The following is a 20,280-nucleotide window of genomic DNA, read 5'->3' as shown; positions in this document are numbered from 1 at the left end:
GGTGAAGTCTTAGCAGAGCAGAGCAAAGTAATACTGTCACTTCAAGTGATCTGGACACTATACTTCTGTTGATAGAGCCCAAAATCGCATTTGCCTTTTTAGCTACACACAGTCAGCACACAGCTGACTCATGTTCAGCGTATGGTCCACTAAGACCCCAGATCCTTTTTGCACATACTGCTGCCAAGACAAGTCTCCCCCATCCTATAATAATGCATTTGATTGTTTTTTCTACCTAAATGCAGAACTTTACATTTATCGCCATTAAAATTCATTTTATTTGTTTTAGCCCAGTTTTCCAACCTATCAAGATCATTCTGTGTCCTGTCTGTCTTCTATTGTATTTGTGAACCCTCCTAATTTAGTATCATCTGCAGATTTAATAAACATTCTCTCTATTCCTTCATCCAAATCATTTATAAAGATGTTGACCAAAGCAGGTCCCAGGACAGATCCTTGAAGCACTTAATATTCTATATTTCATAAGTACACCAAAAAGTATTATTTTGTCTGTTGATTAGACTTAAATTCAAAGGATTGTGATACGATTCTTCTCTCTTCAAAAGTCTGGGCCCACAGAACCTTCTCCAGTATCAACCTGCCCATTCATAATCACATCCACGTATGCCAAAGTACAGCTCAAGTTAGTAATTACACTTAAAAATATCAGTGCTCAGCCAAGGTGCTTTTTGCATTGTTTTACTGAAACTGAAAAAGTATCTGTACCAAAATGTACATAATTTTGAAATAGTACAAAATGGTTTTTTTAAAGACAAAATGTCAGTTACATTCAACAAAATGAACACTGAACCAAACCATTTATTGCTGGCTCAGTGTTGCATTAAATATTAAAATGAAGCAGTTCAAATGCTGCATAAATAAGGAAATGGTAACTGCTGGACAACAACACTGTAGGGAGACACATTCATGATGCTATTTACAAGTAGCTACAGCACATACCTAGCAAGTAGTACGTGTTGGCTTGCATTAGCTTTACAAGCCCAACACATAAGAATTAGATTTGATGTATTACAAACTAAACGACCACAGTTTATACTTGCACAAAAAAGGGCACACTCACATTGCATTCCAGTGAGAATGCTAAGAACCCCAGTCCTGAAATCATCTTTCTAACAATTTGGAACAGTGAGATGTCACTGCTCGTGACAACACCCAAGGAGTGTATCTGTGCTCTTGCTCCCCTTCTGCCTTGCTGTAGTTACACCTGGATCTCCTGTGCCACATTACTCCAGAATGCAGCTACTTTTGTTGCATTAGATCTGCTCTTAATTAAAACAAGAACTGTAGTCAGAACCAGCTCCAAAATAACTTATTGTTTTATCAGGAACAGAAATAATAAAGTATCAGTAATAAGGAAATATGAATTTGTCAGCTCTTTCTAGCCATGCATCTGTTACTGCAGAAGTGCACACTAGATTTAGGATTAAGAAATCTTGTAAACATATTTCTGACTTGGTTATCCGAATCCATTCCCATTAAATAACCCTACTCATTCGAGCTTTATAAGGGTGTTATCCACCAGGAAGCTCTCCCATGAAAGCCCCAGGAAAGTGACCTGTGCTCTTGTACAGCTGTCATTTCCAAAGGGATTGTCCAAGAAACCTTCCCAGTGGATTGTGTCTGAAAGCTTTATTCACGCCAATGCAAGCAAGACAAGTAGCTGAACAAATCATTTGAACTCAGTGGTTTTACATCCTGAAACATGGCCTCTACCAAGCAACTCTTTGTGCAGTAATGCATATTTTTTTCTTTAAAATGAGAGTTTATCCCAATTCAATAATTGACACTTAAGAGCTGGATATATTGTTAAGCACTGTGAAAGAGGTTTCTATATATTACTGTGATCATGTTACCAAACTGGGCTTAAAGGTCTCAACGAAGTTAAAATAATACCTTCAGGAGAAGCAATGAGACCACTCTGTCCCCAAATCTGCCATCTTGCTCAAATGAGCATTTGCGTGTCAATCACATGGCAGGTGAAACTGAGTGCCTGGCAATTTCTTTGACCTAAAGGAACTGTAACTTGCATCTACACAGGTTACTGCTGCCAACGCATATGCCAAACATACTGTGTTCAGCTGAAAACAGAGAGGAAACCATGAGAACTAAAAAGGAAAATAAAAAGTAATGGAACTTGCATTTCTTCTCAGCAGCCTGCTAGCCAAATTATTTTCAACCCAAAAGGACAGAGGCTAAAGCCTTTTGAATAATTTGGTGGACTAAGTGATATCCCACCCTATAAAACCATAGGGCTCAGGAAAGGTAGAACTTCATGTTAAAATTAAGACCATCTGAAGTATTTTCCTTAGAAATATCCCTTTATGGCAGAGGAAAAGGATGCAAGTCAGCGTTTGAGAACAACATGGACACTGATCCTCTCAAGTATCTTCCCAACAATTCTGAAGATTATCTTTCTCTTCAAATTCACACATCATACATTGTTTCTGTTGTCAATTTGCCACAGCAATACTTTGCTTCAAGTTCCTGTTAATTTTAAACAACTTTTTTGGTACATGTTCCTTGAAGATCCTGTAGATTGATTTTTGATCTATATAGGGAAAAAAAAGCAGAAAGAAAAACAAATTTAATTATGTTTTATGTTGGATTTCTATGATCTGTTGGCTGATAGCTAGCAGGATGCTATTAGGACAAGACAAAGCTGTTCCCATCTTACCTATTGTGAATCATGTGGCTTTTGACCAAATGCCCTGCAGCTAAGGCAGCCATTAGAGATAATTCTCCTGCCATTACTGTAGCACATACAATTTTGGCAAGCTGACGAGCATTTTCCCCAGGGTTGTCTGGACTGGCTCCCTGGACACCAAGCATCTGTAGCAAGAAAAATCAACATTATGCTTTTAGCAACAGGTACAAATATGTTCCTTGCAAAAATGCTGCAATCCTTGCCAGTAGGGGTGTGTGCCTGGTATATATAAAGCCTAATAAATACACAAAAAATACTTTATTGGTATTTTCTGGGTATTTACTGTCAAACACAGATTAAAGAATCTGATTTGGCTACCAAAATAACGATGCCCAAATACAAGCTAATATTATTCAGATTTTATTCTGGCACAGCTAGGAGGCATTTAAAGAGATTATAGTCTCTTTTTTCTTGGTTTCTTTTTTCCTTCATTGGTTTCAGAGCCCTGAATAGCTCTGGATTGATTCTTCATTATACCCTATAGGGATGGTCCTCACAGGGTATAATGGAGCCAAATAAATTTGGGTTTCCTGAATATTTACCCAAATCCCAATAGAATACTGATATAGGGATTCATGACTATTTCGGATTGCTGATATTTTATGGGTTCAATAGACCTGAACTGGTAAAAAAAAAAAATTGCACACCGCTACTTGTCACTTTACAATGAACACATATCAATATAGAAAATAAAATGTAATGTGAAGACTTTGACAGCTCAGTTATAGTTTTATACATATGTAGTCTCAGGTTCTTTGGCATCTTCAGAAAGAACATTAACAGGTAACAGGACTGCAAAAGACCTCTCTGCATGACAACCATGGAGAAGTGCTGCTAATCAAAACCAACAATACCAGACTAAATGTGCCAACTGTCAGAACCACCTATAAAGGCAGCTTAACATCACCATGACGTGTGGGAATAGGCCAGGTAGGAGGATGTCTGGGGCGCCACCTGGCTGCAGGGCCAGGCACCCCCTCCCCGCTGACAGAGTTGGCTGAGTAGCAGCCACCCACATGCTTCTTCCTCTGTTCCGATTTGGAATGGATGAAGAAGCACGCGGGCAGCTGTTTCCCAGCCAGCTGAGTCCCTTTGAAGGGGACAACCCTCCCCCACTCCTTCAGAGGGAGCTGGCTGGGGGTAGCAGAGCATGCCAGTGCGATGACATCACTTTAGGTCCAAGTCCGGGGGGGGGGGGCGATGTCACTTTAGATTCAAGTCCTGTGGGGGGGAGGGTTGTTCTGCCTATGGCGGCAAAACCTTTAGCACTGGGCCTGCATCTTATGGGTCCCCACTTGTATTGTTTTAGATAGGCAGACATTTGTTGTTTTTCTCTACAAAGACATACCAAAATTTGTCTTAATTATACACCTCTGATAAATAGTATCAGAAAACAATGGAGAGGCAGGCAGAATGGAATAAACTCAGCTGTCAAAGCATGGGTCTATAAACAGAAAATTATAACAGGTTTCAGCATACGATAGAAGTGGGAAGGGTAATTATGTTTCCCTTGATGCTTCATACCTGCAAACAAGCCTGCTGTGGTAACAGGTTGGTTCCTCCACCCACAGTTCCAATTTCTATAGAAGGCATTGTGCAACTGATATACAGATCTTCATTGGTAGGACCAGTTGCTTCCATCAGTGTGATGCAGTTTGAACTGCCAACATTCTGTGCTGCATCCTACAATCAGTGCAGAAGTATATTTTAATAGGTTTTCAATGAAACTGTTTCTGAACTGTAGATGGTTCCCCCATACCCAAAAGAACATACCTGTCCACATGCAATATAGATAGCTGTGACAATGTTTGCTGCATGAGCATTATAGCCCCCTATGCTACCAGCCATTGCAGAGCCAATCAAATTCTTGTTTATATTGACCTCAATCATGGCTTCTGTTGTGGTCTTCAGTACCTAGGACACAAATAAGATTTTGATATATTAATCATGAGTTCAAGTAGGAATTCTACATTGCTCAAGAACAACTCCATTCACCTTTCAAATAAGTATGAGGATAAAGAGAAAGGGCTTGCAGCTGGAATATATGCAATGATGGATGTATCAGAGGTTAGAACTACAAGAACAGACAGGGAAAAGATCTGCTAACTGGCATCATGGCCAATATCTGGATTAAGTTACATACTGTTTTTGTTGAACAGTGACAAAAGATGCTCTGAATACATAGAGATGATACTGCATACTGGGCAATAATAGCAAAAATTATGCCATCAGCCTCAAAAATCTGCTGGCACAGGATTTTTAAAAAAGATCTGGAGGCCAAAGTCATGCTGGCTCAATGTATTTAAAATTTAAAGAAACCTCTCCTTGTCCCTTGGGGAAGGAAGGAAAAAGCCAGAGCTTCCTTTCCCCAGTTCCCACCTTTGGGAGAGATACAAAGAAAGTACTTTTAAGGCTAGCAACATTTTATTGAAGGTATGAGCTTTTTGCCTAGAGAGAAAAAGTGTGAGTGTTTTGTTGGGCTAGTTATGGGTGCAACTGGGTTCCCTCTCCTTTTTCACTGTATTCATGCCCTCCATGGTCTTTCTCAATAGGAAAGCATGTGAACTATTTAGAAGAGCAATAACAACAAGCCAGGATTAATCTGAGAGTGTGTCCCCAGTCCAGGTTTACTCAGCAAATTTCCCTTGATTTTTCTTTCACATTTTCCTTTGATCGAGGATTTTGAACTTACACTCCCCAGATAGTAGGCTGATACTGACCTCCAGTTCCAAGGTCCAGGCAGTAGGTGATGGGAAACACCTCTACCTGAGGCTCTCAAGACATGGCTGTCTCTCTGTTTTTGCACTGCCACATAGGAATTGTAGTTATTTTGCTGGGGAAGACTATAGTTTTGTAGACAAGCACATTGCTATGCTGCCTTCACATGTTCTTAACCAGCACATGAAGCAACTTATGTACAAAAGCTCACAATGCCCAGCTGCTTCATGTTTTCCTCTGGGTCTTAGGCTCAAAGCATTGACCATGAGATCTCTGCAATTAATGTCAATAAATCAAAAGTAGGTTTGCAACTTACAAATGTAAACACCTGAACAGCATATTCAAGACTGGTACAGCACAGACACTGTCTGTAGTTTTGATGCAATAATTCATACCAAGAGATAACATTTATCAAAGACTGTAAAACAAAATACTGCAAATGTGCTAATGTTTTAAGCATACTTTATTTTAAGTTTTAAAAAATATTCAATTGTGTTTGTTTGTGTTTCTTATAATGTTTATATGTCCGCCATCTGGCATTACATTTTATGACACACATGGCCTGGCCTGACAAGGTCTCATTTATATCAAATTTGGCCCTCATAACAAGTGAGTTTGACGCCCCTGGACTAGACAATACTGACAATGCTGATTCAGCACAGGGCAGCTGTGTGTGTATATTATTGTATCAATTAGACAAGTAACCCTGATATTACTGAATCTGGGGTTTTGTAGTATACCTGTAATATTTTAAAGTACTCCATATACAAAATTGAGATGAAAAAGTTAACATTAATAAGCTCAAAATGTATAAATTTTTTGCTTCAAAAAAGGAGATATGGGGAGGAAGAAATGTCTGCTGATTGTCTCCTCCAGAATTTATCATTTAGTGCCAACTTAATTCTATTTGTGTTACTGACATTTAGCTATGATGCTTATGTGAAAGAACTCATATATTTGGGATGTATTTGTTACCGCAAACCAAATCCCAATATAATACCTAGAGGTAGTCAAGCGCCTCACAACAGAAAGGCAATGTGTTTCAAAACTCTGATTTTATTTTGTATACCCAAAGGCTACACACTTTCATATGAAATTAAATGTGTTTATTTTTGTTTTCAAATTGCCTTCTGTCCCCAGTCATGACAATTGGGGGGGAGGGGGGCACTGTATCTTTCCAGAGCACAACGATGCCTCAGTCTCCATTCCAACTCATATCTGACAAAGGGAGATTTGAATCCTGAAAGCCTGAAAAATCTTGTTGGTCCCTATGGTGCCACTGGACTCTAATGTGGGTTTTGATCTTGTGGGGTATTTTTATTGTACCTCATGTATAGTTCTACTATTTTGAAACAAAGTATACCCCAACGGCAAAAAACAATAGCTTTATTGAGAGATTGTTTTATGCTCAGGTACTTTTTTGTTTACTGAAATAGTAAAAGTAGCTCCTGTGGGGACATTGTCCATTAATTTGTCTGAAGGCAGCTGAAGCTATGCAGGTTTGCCTTAACAGCTGCCACACAGAGATCAGTCATATACAGCCTGTTGCCAGTGTTATATAAAATTAACTTCAGCTTAGTGAAAGCCAGTTAGGAATCTTGAAATCCTATAAGGCCCATAAGCAACTCACTGTCATCTGCTTCCTTTCCTCTCTCTTGCTTCCTTTTACATCACAGCTTGCTTTGCCAGTCTTGCTTAATCACACAGGAGATACAGAGCAAAGCCTCTATTTTCTCCAATGTCTGATCAGCATATGAAGCAACATGTACAAAAGCTCACAATGCCTCTGGGTATTAGGCTCAAAGCACTGACTATGAGATTTCTGTAATGAATGTCAATAAATCAAAAGTAGTTGCAACTTACAGACATACAACTGAACAACGCCTGAACAGCCTACTCAAGATTGCTATGGCACAGACATTGTCTCCAGATTTTGATGCAAAAATTCAAAGCAGGATGTGTCAGTTATCAGAAACTGTCAAATAAACAAAATATTGCAAGAATGCTAATATTTTGTTTGTGTGTGTGAAATGTACAATAAATAATGGGGCGGGAAACCATGATTATTCAAAAAGTTAATTCAGCATCATTAATAAGCACATATTTCTTCACACATCAGATACTTACCTCTCTAACAACCTTTGCTGGAATGATAGCCTCACAGACAACAGACTTCCCTCTTCCCTCTATCCAGTTAACAGCAGCTGGCTTTTTATCTGTGCAGTAGTTACCACTAACAGCTAGGATATGGAGGTCAGGAAATTCTTCTTGAAGCCTTGCAAGTGCCTTCTCAGTACCCTATTAGAGGGGGGAGGGATTTTTTAATAATAAAGTTCTTGTTACAGAATCTGACTGACAGCAGGAAATGGGCACACAAGAGAAAGAGTTTTGTATTATAATCCAGCGAACCTTAGCTTTCATACTCCAGAGGAATCATTACAAAAATGCTCACTCAGTGTCAATGTTTTCTATAACTGCATCAACCAGTAACATAATTTTTGTGACAGTATTTGCTTATAAGAAGTTTGTGGATGGAATGTTTTATCAATTGTTACATTTGAAAGGATTAAACAAAACTTCATGTAATTCACAGCCAGTACCCTGCTACCCAACAGGATTGAATTCTGGTAAATTTTATTATGAATACTGACCCATATTGGTCCGTGCAGAAAATAAAATGGGGGCAGGAAGAGGACTAATTTATTTTATGGGGAATATGAAATAGTCTTCTTTCAAACACCTATCTAGAAAGGTTAAGTGTTCAAAGAGGACCCACTTAATTTTCCTAATTTTCCTTGCCCCATTTTAAAATGGGAAACTGAACAAAACATGAAACGCTTTAATTCAGAGAATAGGGTTTCTCCTCACATGCATGTGTGTTTGCACATTTGTGTGACTTAATTTTATATGCAAACTAAAAAAGTAGCTATATATTAGGATACCAGTATATAGACTCAGAGTTGTCTCTCTTTTTTTCCATCAAGTCACAGCTGACTTATGACAACACCATGGGGTTTTCAAGGCAAGAGACACTCAGAGGTGGTTTGCCATTACCTGCCTCCGCATCCACACCCTGGTATTTACTGGAGGTCTCCCATCCAAATAGTAGCCAGGGCTGATCCTGCTTAGCTTCTGAGATTTGACAGGATTGGGTTAGCCTGTGCTATCCAGGTCAGGGCTGTTAACTCTGCTAAACCTCTTATTTCAAAACCAACATGTGTTTAAATGCCCCTAGGAAACTCCAGAGCTTACTTTTGATATCATGTTCATTCCCATTGCATCACCAGTTCTAGCCTGGAAGCGAATATAAAGGTTGCGGCCAGCCAAACTGATAAGTAGTCTTTGTAGACGAGCAAACCTATGAAGAAGGATTTTAATTGAATTAATTTAGGCTCTCTGGATTTATTTTTGAGGCACTGCTTTTCATCCAAAATGTCAAAACAAACAAACACCCTACCTCTACTACTAACCTGCTTGTGCTATCAAATGCATCTTTAACTATCTTAAACCCTTCTGATGTTTCAAGCCACGCCTTTACTTCTGCAGACTGGCAGGCAGTGGGCAGTCGAACGATCGGCCCTCGTGTCATTCCATCTGCCAGAATACGGCTACTGGCACCTCCACCGAGCTGCATTCAAAAAACAAAGATTTTGGAATGGACAACCTAAAGAAACTCAGAGTTCAGCAGTAACTGTTTAAACAGAATCCTACCAACCCTGTCTTTGTGACTGATACTTACACATATTGCTCTGCAGCCTCTGTTTGTGCTTGCCACTAGACAGCCCTCTGTTGTTGCCATTGGAACTTGAAACTCTTTCTTATCCAGAAGAAGGGGCCCGGCTACTCCAACAGGGACTGGCATGTACCCAATCACATTTTCACAGCAGGCACCCATTACCTTAACAAAGAAGCAAACATGTAATTACTAGGAGCAGCCTTGCCATTATTTTACACTAAAAGATATATCTTCACGACAGCTAAATCAGAACCTTTACTTCAATATGTTACAAAATATAATAAGCACGTGAGCCTGGTTTAGAATACCTTGATATGAAGAAAAATTAACTCACCTGCTCTTCTTATTCATCTCAATTACCAAATAAGAGTTAGACCAGGGGTGGCCAAACTGCAGCTTAGGAGACACATATGGCTCTTTCACACATATTGTGCGGCTCTCAAAGCCTCCACCAACCCATCAGCCAGCTTGAAGAATGCATTTAAAGTTGCTTTCTTTCCAGCTCTCCTTTCCCCATTATTTTCCTTCCTGCTCTCAAACATCAACTTGCAGCTCCTAGACATCTAGCGTTTATTCTATGTGGCTCTTATGTTAAGCAAGTTTGGCTATCCCCAAGTTAAGCTGTTTAATAATTAAAGGTAAAGGTAGTCCCCTGTACAAGCACCGAGTCATTATTGACCCACGGGGTGACGTTTCTTAGCAGACTTTTTATGAGGTGGTTTGCCATTGCCTTCCCCAGTCATCTACACTTTACCCCAGCAATATGGGTACTCATTTTACCTAGCTTTATATAAAAACATAACTATATAACTGAGAGCAAGATCCTCTTTAAGAGTTTAGAACAATGTGACTACTTCCTTGGCTACTGCCCCTAGAATCAGATATTTCTTCACCAGACCGTACACCCCTTGTGGATAAGGTTTCTGGAAAAGCTTCAAGATCTTTCCCCCCAACGAAAGGCCCCTGACAGTAGTTGGTGGTATAATCGTCCTGTCTGAACCTATTTTATGATTTTTATGGATGACATTACCTTTTAAATGTAATTGTATTTTTAGTGTTTTGTATTGTGCATTTATGTAAATAAGAGGAATATAAATATTCTAAAATAAATTATATTATTTTCCTCAGGCTCTTGACAAATATTATAGCAAAACTTAAGCAAATTTTCCTTTAAGGGTAACCACTATGCAAGTAAGTATGCAATGGGAGAATACAGGAAATAAGTTGTTCCTTCCAACATATTCAGTTCACTCCTATGAGTATTTTCCTGGCAACCACTGCTTTTCTGATAACAGCAGCAATTAACCAACATGAATGTACGTGTTAGAAAGTTGGACTAAGATCTGGGAGGCCCAAGTTCAAACCCACATTTGTGACACAGAAGTTAAGTGAGTGAACATGGGCCACTCACCCTTAGCCTAACCGGCCTCACAGGGTTGTGGTGAGGATAAAATTGAAGAGGGAAGAACAATGTATGCCAGCCTGAGTTCCCTGAAGGCCAGGATGAAAATCTAAACCCTAAAAAGCATCCAAAACCCCAAGGCAACACCATCATTATCAAGTGCACTAAATACTCACCATCAACTAGACCTGAAGCCCTGCTGCAAACCTATTAGCTGTCATGGATGAGTGAACTCAGTTAACATTAATCTGAATCAAGATTTCTTTCCCCACCACCCCAACTTTAGGAATCCTGTGATTAAAAATGTCTGCATGCTTAGCACTCCAAAACTCACCAAAGAATAATTGTAGTGCTTGTAAGGAAGATACTGTAAAGAAGAAGGTTCAGGAAGCTTCTGTGATAACAGCTGCCTACGAATGGAGACGCCACGTTCCTGAGTTTCCATAAGAGTTTCCAATTTATATGCAGGAATATGCTTCGCATTGACCAAGCTAATAACTTCAGCATCAGTAAGGAATTTTGCACCCATCTATAAGAAAATACATTTGTTGGTTTATTATTTATACTATTGTGGAGTTACTGCTCTACCCAAATGGCATTTTGAAGTGTTATACAACAATAAACAATCAGTACAATGACACAACAGTAAACATCAGTACAATAAAGCAAACCAAAAATCCAGCAGCAGTGAGCGACCCGCAGAAAAAGTGCCGCCACCCTTACTGCCTTCCCACGGGCCCAGGAAGGAAGTGGGGAGGCAGTAAGGGCGGAGGCGGTTTTTCTGATGGTTGATCGCTGCTGCTGCCCCAGCGCTGATTGTGAGTGCGTCAGAGGGGCATAGGAGTCGAGCAGCCAGCCTCCTGTGCAGGTTTCCCACTGATCAGCTGATTGTCAGGGGTGTGAGTGTGTCACCTTTTACAGAGCCCGGAGCTGCGCTTCATCCCTGGGCCTTAAAAGTGTGGGAGGAGGGAGGTGTCATGGGGGGGGGGGTGGAGCAGCAGAAGAGGAGGGGGGCGATAGCCACTGCAGCAGTTTTACCTGCCGATCACTGGTATTACATGATACAGTATGCAATCTTTCATTTACATGGCTCAAGAGATGGCAAAGTATCCTGGAGCCACCTGAACATTTCTGTCTAGCAGGGATGGAACAAACATTTGTAGGAATTTTATAAATTGCTATAATCTCCAGTACACTGATATGAACTTCCACCTGGACCAGCCTTGGTAGATGTTCTACCTACTAGTCAGCACCCCACCTTCAATTAGAGGCATATATGGTAACAATTAATCGGGACGTGAAGGGAGGGCAATGGAACTCCTAGTAGCAGATTGTGTGAGTCCACCACATGAAGGGAAGTACCTTAGATTGGGGATCCTAAAAGAGGCAAGATATGAACTAATGTTATAGGATCATTCTGAGCTTGTAGAATAGATCAGCAAAGGTAACTGCCACCATCAACAATAGCTGCACCTGAAGGACTATATGACAGTGATGACAGAGAAATGAAGCTCTGAGGCAAATGAGAGCATAAGAACATAAGAGAAGCCATGTTGGATCAGGCCAATGGCCCATCTAGTCCAACACTGTGTCACACAGTGGCCAATATAAGTGTGTACACACACACACACATATATACACACACACTGTGGCTAATATACACTGATGGACCTCTGCTCCATATTTTTATCCAATCCCCTCTAAAAGCTGGCTATACTTGTAGCTGCCGCCACCTCCTGTGGCAGTGAATTCCACATGTTAATCATCCTTTGGGTGAAGAAGTACTTCCTTTTATCCGTTTTAACCCGACTGCTCAGCAATTTCATTGAATGCTCACGAGTTCTTGTATTTTGAGAAAGAAAAGTACTTCTTTCTCTACCTTCTCCATCCCATGCATAATCTTGTAAGCCTCTATCATGTCACCCCGCAGCCGACGTTTTTCCAAGCTAAAGAGCCCCAAGCGTTTTAACCTTTCTTCATAGGGAAAGTGTTCCAACCCTTTTAATCATTCTAGTTGCCCTTTTCTGGACTTTTTCCAATGCTATAATATCCTCTTTGAGGTGCGGTGACCAGAACTGTACACAGTATTCCAAATGAGACCGCACCATCAATTTATACAAGGGCACTATGATACTGGCTGATTTGTTATCAATTCTCTTCCTAATAATTCCCAGCATGGCGTTGGCCTTTTTTATTGCAATCGCACACTGTCTTTACATTTTCTGTGAGTTATCTACCACGACCCCAAGATCAATCTTGGTCAGTGTCTGCCAGTTCATACTCCATCAACTTGTATTTGTAGCTGGGATTCTTGGCCCCAATGTGCATTACTTTGCACTTGGCCACACTGAACCTCATCTGCCACGTTGATGCCCACTCACCCAGCCTCAACAGATCCCTTTGGAGTGCCTCACAATCCTCTATGGTTCTCACCACCCTCACCATTTTAGTGTCATCTGCAAACTTGGCCACTTCACTGCTTACTCTCAACTCCAGATCATTAATGAACAACTTAAAGAGCATGGGGCCCAGTACTGAGCCCTGTGGCACCCCACTGCTTATCATCCTCCACTGCGAAGACTGCCCATTTATACTCACTCTCTGCTTCCTATTAATCAGCCAGCTTTTGATCCACAAGAGGACCTGTCCTTTTACTCCATGACTCTCAAGCTTTCTAAGGAGCCTTTGATGAGGAACTTTATCAAAAGCTTTCTGGAAGTCAAGGTAAACAACATCTATTGGGTCCCCTTTGTCCACATGTTTGTTCACCCTCCAAAGAACTGTAACAGGTTAGTGAGGCAAGATCTTCCCTTACAGAGCCCATGCTGAGTCTTCCTCAATAACTTGTGTTCATCAATATGCCTACTCATTCTGTCCTTCATAATGGTTTCTACCAACTTCCCCGGTATTGAAATCAGACTGACTGGCCTGTAATTTCCCGGATCTCCTCTGGAACCCTTTTTAAAGATGGGGGTGACATTTGCTACCTTCCAGTCCTCAGGAACGGAGGCAGATTTCAATGAAAGATTACATATTTTTGTCAAAAGATCCACAAGTTCAACTTTGAGTTCTTTCAGAACTCTTGAATGTATGTCATCCGGACTTGGTGACTTATTAGTTTTTAATTCTTCAATCAATTGTAGGACCTCCTCTCTTGTCACCTCAATCTGACTCAGGTCTTTCAACACCTGTTCTGGAGCGGGCAAACACTTCTCATCTTCCACAGTGAAGACGGAGGCAAAAAATGCATTCAGCTTCTCAGCCATTTCCCTGTCCTCCTTCAGTAATCCTTTTACCCCTTGGTCATCCAAGGGCCCCACTGCCTCCCTGGCTGGTTTCCTGCTTCTAATATATTTGAAGAAATTTTTCTTGTTGGTCTTTTATGTTTTTTGCAATATGCTCCTCATAGTCCCTTTTTGCCTGCCTGATCACAGTCTTGCATTTGATTTGTCTCAGCCTGTGTTCCCTTTTATTAATCTCACTTGGACTGGCTTTCCACTGCTTAAAGGAGTCCTTCTTACCTTTTACAGCTTCCATTACTTTGTTTGTTAACCATGCAGGCCTTTTCGTATACCTGTATGTGCCTTTCCTAACTTGTGGAATATGTTTTATCTGAGCTTCTAGGATTGTAGTTTTAAATAGCCTCCAAGCTTCCCCAAGGGTTTTGACTGTATTTACCTTTCCTTTCAGTTTCCTCTTCACATGCCTCCTCATCTCAGAGAATTTACCCCTTTTAAAGTTAAACGTGGTTGTGCTGGTCTTTTGGGGCAACTCCCTATTTATACAAATGGTGAAATCAATAACGTTATGGTCACTGCTCCCAAGCGGTGCGATCACTTTTACATCTCTCACCAAGACTTGGGCATTACTTAGGACCAAATCCAGGATCACCCCACCCCTGGTAGGTTCTGTGACCATCTGCTCCATAGCACAGTCATTGAGAGCATCAAGAAACTCAATCTCTTTCTCTCGACCAGAACACATATTGACCCAATCAATCTGCGGGTAGTTAAAATCACCTATGACGACACAGTTTTTACATTTAGCCGCTATCTTTAATCCTTCCATCATATTATAATCATCATCTATCTTTTGATTTGGTGGGCGATAAAGTCCCGTAGTTAAATTTCCTTTTCGGTCCTCTATTTCGACCCAAAGCATTTCTAGAAGGGAATCTAATTCTCTGACCTCAGTCTTACTGGACTGTATACCCTCTCTGACATACAGAGCCACCCCACCTCCAACCCTTCTCTCCCTATACTTCTGATATAACTTATATCCAGGAATCACCGTGTCCCACTGATTCTCCTCATTCCACCAAGTTTCTGAAATTCCCACAATGTCTATGTTTCCCCCCCAACACTAAACATTCCAACTCACCAATTTTACTTAGAACACTTCTGGCATTTGTATACAAACATCTATAATTTCCCAGGCAAGTTAGGCCTGCAACTTTCCTCCTGCTGCCTCGAGATTTTAGCAGACACTCCATACTGTTTGTCACCATCTCAGTGGACAACTCTGATCCATTACCTGGTAAAAAAGTAACAGCTAACGCTTCACCTCTTTGAGATGAGTCCTCCCAAACCAGAGACATTTCATCTCCTGTCAGCTTTCCCCCAAGATTTAGTTTAAAAACTGCTCTGTCACCTTTTTGATTTTAAGCGTCAGCAGCTTGGTTCCATCTGGGGACAAGTGGAGACGATCTCTTTTGTACAGCTCCCGCTTGTTCCAGAAAGCATCCCAGTGCCTAACAAACTTAAACCCTTCCTCCCTACACCATCGTTTCATCCACATATTGAGACTTCTAATTTGTGCCTGTCTCTCCAGCCCTGCACATGGAACAGGTAGCACTTCTGAGAAGGCTACCCTGGAGGTCCTGGCCTTAAGTCTCCTGCCTAGCAGCCTAATTTTTTCCTCTAGGACCTCACGACTGCATTTCCCCACATCGTTGGTGCCAACATGCACCATGACCACTGGCTGCTCCCCAGCACTGTCTATCAGCCTATCTACAACATGTGTAATGTCCACTACCTTCGCAGGCAAGTCACCATATGGTCAGTACGTGGTTTCGCCACCCAGCTGTCTACTTACCTAAGGATCAAATCACCAACCACCAAGACCGCCCCCCCCTCTCTGCCCAGGGATGGTTCCTTGGTGCAAAAGGATACCCGCTCACCAACTGAAGAAGAGGTCCCTTCTGAGGGCGCATTCCCCTTATCGTCAGCAGGATGCCCTGTTCCCTCTCGACCCTCATGCTCCCTGGCAGCAACAGGGCTGCCACGTTCAGAGTGGGGCTCATCTAATATATCCCCGAGAGTCTTTTCCAAGTGCCTAACTGACTGTCTCTGCTTCTCCAGGTCAGTCACCTCGGCCTCAAGGGTACGAACTCATTCCCTGAGTACCAGGAGCTCCTTGCAGCCAAGACTTCTGTCCTGTGGGCATATAGTCACACATGTGACACTCAGTGCAAAACACTGGAAAGCCCCCACCCCCCCTGCTGGCATTGTACGTTCATGATAGTTTTTTTAAAATATACAGTCCCCTTTTAAATCCTGTTTATGTGGCTCTCCTTCTGGAGGGTCTACATACCTTATTGGAAACACAAGGAAAATAGGGATCTGGTCCTTACACAGCCCCCAGGGTAAGAGCCACAGGCCAAGACCCCTTTAGCTCTTGCCCTTTGGCTTGCGCCTCTGGCAAGGTGCAGCTTAATAATGCAAAGAGGGTGGGGCCTCAGTCTGCCCAAGGAACACAGCCACTCCTAATCAATCAACAACCATCACCTTCAGCCCACTCAAACCAAACAAAAACTGGTTGCTTACCTGTAACTGATGATCTTCGAGTGGTCATCTGTGCAGTCACACACATGGGTTTTCCCGCCGGAACGAACTTGACCTCGGAGAATTTAAAGCTAGCCTAGGCGTTTATTTTGGCATGCATTCCCTCCCGCTCTGGAGACTAGGCATCCACTGCGCATGCCTGGAGCGAGGGGAAGGCGCTCCACCCACCTAGTTTCTTCTAGCCACTGCACAGAGGAATCTTAAATGTAAAACATAGCAGAAAAACCAGCAGCGGGGAAGGCTGGGTGGGCGTGTGTGACTGCATAGATGACCACTCGAAGATCATCAGTTACAGGTAAGCAACCTGTTTATCTTCATCGTGGTCTCTGTGCAGTCCCACACATGGGTGACTGGTAAGCTGAAGTGCACGGAGGTGGGTACTGGTTCTGTAAAGTAACGGCATAGATTAAGTATGCATATAGACACCCAAAAGAAATTATTGAACTTACAGGAGAAGAGACTGCAGGTTTCAAACAAAGATAGAGCGAAGTACAGCTTGTCTGAAGGACACGTCTCGCCGTTAACGGACATCTAAGGTGTAGTGCATGGTGAATGTCGATGTAGAAGACCAGACTGCAGCAGCACAGATGTCTTCAATCGGTACGCCCCTGGAGAAAGCCGAGGACGTAGAGAGAGCTCTAGTGGAATGGGCTCGTAAATGTTCAGGTACAGGCTGTTTAGCTAATTGATAGCATAACTTAAGAGCAGCCATAAGCAATTTCGAGAGTCTCTGTGTAGAAATCCTTTGCCCTTGTTTATGAGTCCCGTAGGCTACGAAAAGTCTCGAGTTCTTACAAAAAGGGCTTGTTCTATCAATATAGTAAGCAAGGGCCCGACGTACATCAAGATTGTGTAAAGTTCGTTGGCCCATGTGACTAGGATTCTGGAAAAAGGAAGGTAACGTGGTCGGTTTTCCTAGGTGGTAAGCTGAAACGACCTTTGGGAGAAAAGTTGGATCGGGACGCAGAACCACTCTGTTATGGTGAAAGACAGTGTAAGGTGGGTCTGTCCGGAAAGTACAAACATCACTTGCTCTTTGGCCAGATGTAAGTGCCACCAACAGTGCAGTTTTCCATGACAAGAGATGCAGTGGTATAGATGTCATTGGCTCGAAGGGAGGTTTCATTAGTTGACTTAAGACAAGAGACAAACTCATGACGGTTGAAGTTGCTGTATTGGGGGTCTTAAGTGCAGAATGCCCTTGAGGAATGATTTTGCAGCAGGATGAGAAAACACCATGTGTCCTTCGATATGTGGATGGAAGGCTGAAATGGCGGCCAAATGAACTTTTAAGGAGGAGTAAGCAAGGCTGGAGTTGGAGAGAGATAAGGTGTGTGATAGAATTTGAGCTATGGAAAATGATCTAGGTAAGAAATTGTGCTGGGCAGCATATTGCGTAAACCGTCTCCATTTCAGAGAACAGGATCTTCTGGTGGATGGTTTTCTGGCATTTAATAGAACATGTCGGACTTCCGCAGGAAAATTTAAAAACTGATCCTCCAAGCAGTTAGTCGCAAGAGTGCTGGATCGTGATGTAGAACCTTGCCATTCTGTTGAGAAAGGAAGTCCCGAGTTTGAGGGAAGTAATGAAATACGCTGTTGGAGAGAAGGAGAAGTGTGGTGAACCATGGTTGATGGGGCCACCAGGGTGTTATTAATATGCAATTGGTCTGATCTAATTTAATCTTTTGGAGCGTTCTTGTTATTAGTGGAATGGGTGGAAAGAGGTAATGAAGTGGTCCTTTCCATTGGTGGAGAAAAGAATCTCCTGCAGACTGAGTAGAAGGGGGACCTCGCATGTAAAACTGTGTGCATTGGGCATTGTCCGGTGAAGTAAATACCGTATTTTGCAGACCATAAGACGCACTCCCCCCCCAAAAAAAAGTGGGGGGGGAGTGTGTGCGTCTTATGGAACGAAGGGCCGATAGGACGTACCTTCCTCCGGGGGGGGGCCATCCGCTGCCTCCGATCCCAGCGCTTCCCCCGCGCCTGCCTGCCTGGCTCCAGCTTTGCTTCCAGGAAGCGCTGGGATCGCTCCACGCTGCCCCCACCGCAAACCCAGCGCTTCGCGAGCGCTGGCTGCGGAGGAGGCAGCGTGCTTCCTCCGTGCCTGTCTGCCTAGCTCCAGGCAGCGTGGAGCGATCCCAGCGCTTGCTGGAAGCAGAGCTGGAGCCAGGCAGGCAGGGGCGGGGGAAGCGCCGGGATCGGAGGCGGAGGCAGCGGATCGCCCCCCAGGAGGAAGGTGCATCCTATGGTCCGAAGCGTCTTATGGACCGAAAAATATGGTAAATCTATGACTGGAACTCCGAACATTTTGAACGCTGGTTTGAGATAAGATCGTTTGAGTGTCCATTCATGATCGTTCATGAGTTGGCGACAGAGTATCTGCTTGGATATTCTGGATCCCAGGTAGATGTACAGCTGTCAGATGTATGTTGTGGGCAATGCTCCAATACCAAAGAGCTAGAGCTCTCTTGCACAGACGGGTAGATGCAGTACCTCCTTGTTGGTTGATGTAGTATACAGTCGCAACATTGTCTGGTGTGACTTGAATGTGTAGACTGTGAAGAGATGGCAGGAAAGATTTAAGTGCCCTGTGGACCGCCAGGAGTTCCAGACAGTTGATATGGAGGGATTTCTCGTAAGCTGTCCACTGTCCCTGCACTGTTAGGGTGTCGAGATGGGCTCCCCAACCCCATCTTGAAGCGTCTGTTGTGACAATGGCTGATGGAAGTGATCTCAGGAATGGCATTCCTGCCAGAAGGTGATCTTCTATTGTCTACCATTCCAATGCTGGAAGAATGTGATGTGGAACTGTTAATAGGGTTCGCTGACTTTGACGGTGTGGATGGAACGACCGAACGAACCACAATTGTAGGGGTCTCATGCGAAGCCTTGCATGACAGAGGACAGAAGTCGTAGCCGCCATAAGACCCAGCATGTGTTGGAAGGTGAAAGCTGTCTGGGTTGGGTGAGATATGATGGTATTGGCTAAGGTCTGAATATTGTGAACTCTGTCTGCTGGCAGATAGGCTTTGTGCGTTATCGTTGATAGGCGTGCGCCTATAAATTGGATGTCCTGTGTCGGGACAAGATTTGATTTCTGAAGGTTGACTTGTAGGCCTAGAGAAGATAGGAGCGTCAGTGTGGTGGAAATGTCCTGTTGAAGCTGCTCTTGGGATTGAGCCACAATGAGCCAGTTGTCTATGTACGGGTATACGGAGATTTTCCGTTGACGTAGCGACGCCGCCACCACCGCCATGCACTTGGTGAAGACCCTTGGTGCTGTTGATAGGCTGAAGGGAAGAGCCTGGAACTGATAGTGATTGTTCCCAACAGCGAACCTTAGAAATCTTCTGTGGCAATGGGTGATGGTAAGATGAAATAGGCGTCTTAGAGGTCTAAGAGTGCCATCCAAGCGTTTTTGGGAATTAGAGGGAGGATACACTGCAGGGTGATCATGCGGAATTCTTTGTATCGGATGTGATGGTTGAGTTCACGAAGGTCCAGTATTGGACGTTGCCCTCCATCCTTCTTTGGGACCAGAAAATAACGGAAGTAAAACCCTGTGCGATGGTATTGAGGTGGTACTGGTTCTATGGCTTCCTTGGCCAGCAAGGTAGCGATCTCTTCCTGAAGAGGTAGAGAAGAAGGAGTAGGTATGAAGTGATGGAGCTTCGGGGGCAAAGCGAACTCTAGGGTGTAACCCCTGTGGATGATCGCCAGGACCCATGAATCCGTTGTTATGGATTCCCACATGGGGTAAAAGGGAAGCATCTTTGTTGTACTGGAAGGAAGATGATGTATCGGTGGTGGTGGTGACATCAGCAAGTCAAAGAGACTGTTTTGTGGCCGT

At 42.9% G+C, this 20,280-nt stretch overlaps 1 protein-coding gene across 2 annotated transcripts in view; it reads right to left on the bottom strand.

Moving 5' to 3' along the window:
- Positions 1-683: 683 nt before the first annotated feature.
- HMGCR (3-hydroxy-3-methylglutaryl-CoA reductase) overlaps positions 684-20,280 on the bottom strand; it is a 39,987-nt gene continuing 20,390 nt past the window's right edge. For both annotated transcript variants that reach the window (XM_060235819.1, XM_060235820.1), the window contains exons 12-20: positions 10,916-11,110; positions 9,183-9,341; positions 8,914-9,071; positions 8,696-8,801; positions 7,571-7,741; positions 4,499-4,639; positions 4,250-4,408; positions 2,696-2,850; positions 684-2,569 (exon numbers count right to left, since the gene is read on the bottom strand). In XM_060235819.1, the coding sequence (XP_060091802.1) occupies positions 2,515-2,569; positions 2,696-2,850; positions 4,250-4,408; positions 4,499-4,639; positions 7,571-7,741; positions 8,696-8,801; positions 8,914-9,071; positions 9,183-9,341; positions 10,916-11,110 (1,299 nt within the window). In that variant the 3' untranslated portion in view covers positions 684-2,514. The remainder of the gene's footprint in view (positions 2,570-2,695; positions 2,851-4,249; positions 4,409-4,498; positions 4,640-7,570; positions 7,742-8,695; positions 8,802-8,913; positions 9,072-9,182; positions 9,342-10,915; positions 11,111-20,280) is intronic.

The sequence above is a fragment of the Heteronotia binoei genome, chromosome 4, assembly GCF_032191835.1.
Source record: "Heteronotia binoei isolate CCM8104 ecotype False Entrance Well chromosome 4, APGP_CSIRO_Hbin_v1, whole genome shotgun sequence".
NCBI lineage: Eukaryota > Metazoa > Chordata > Lepidosauria > Squamata > Gekkonidae > Heteronotia > Heteronotia binoei.
The sequence above is the reverse complement of the archived record's forward strand: the minus strand, read 5'-3'. Positions and strand labels throughout refer to the sequence as shown.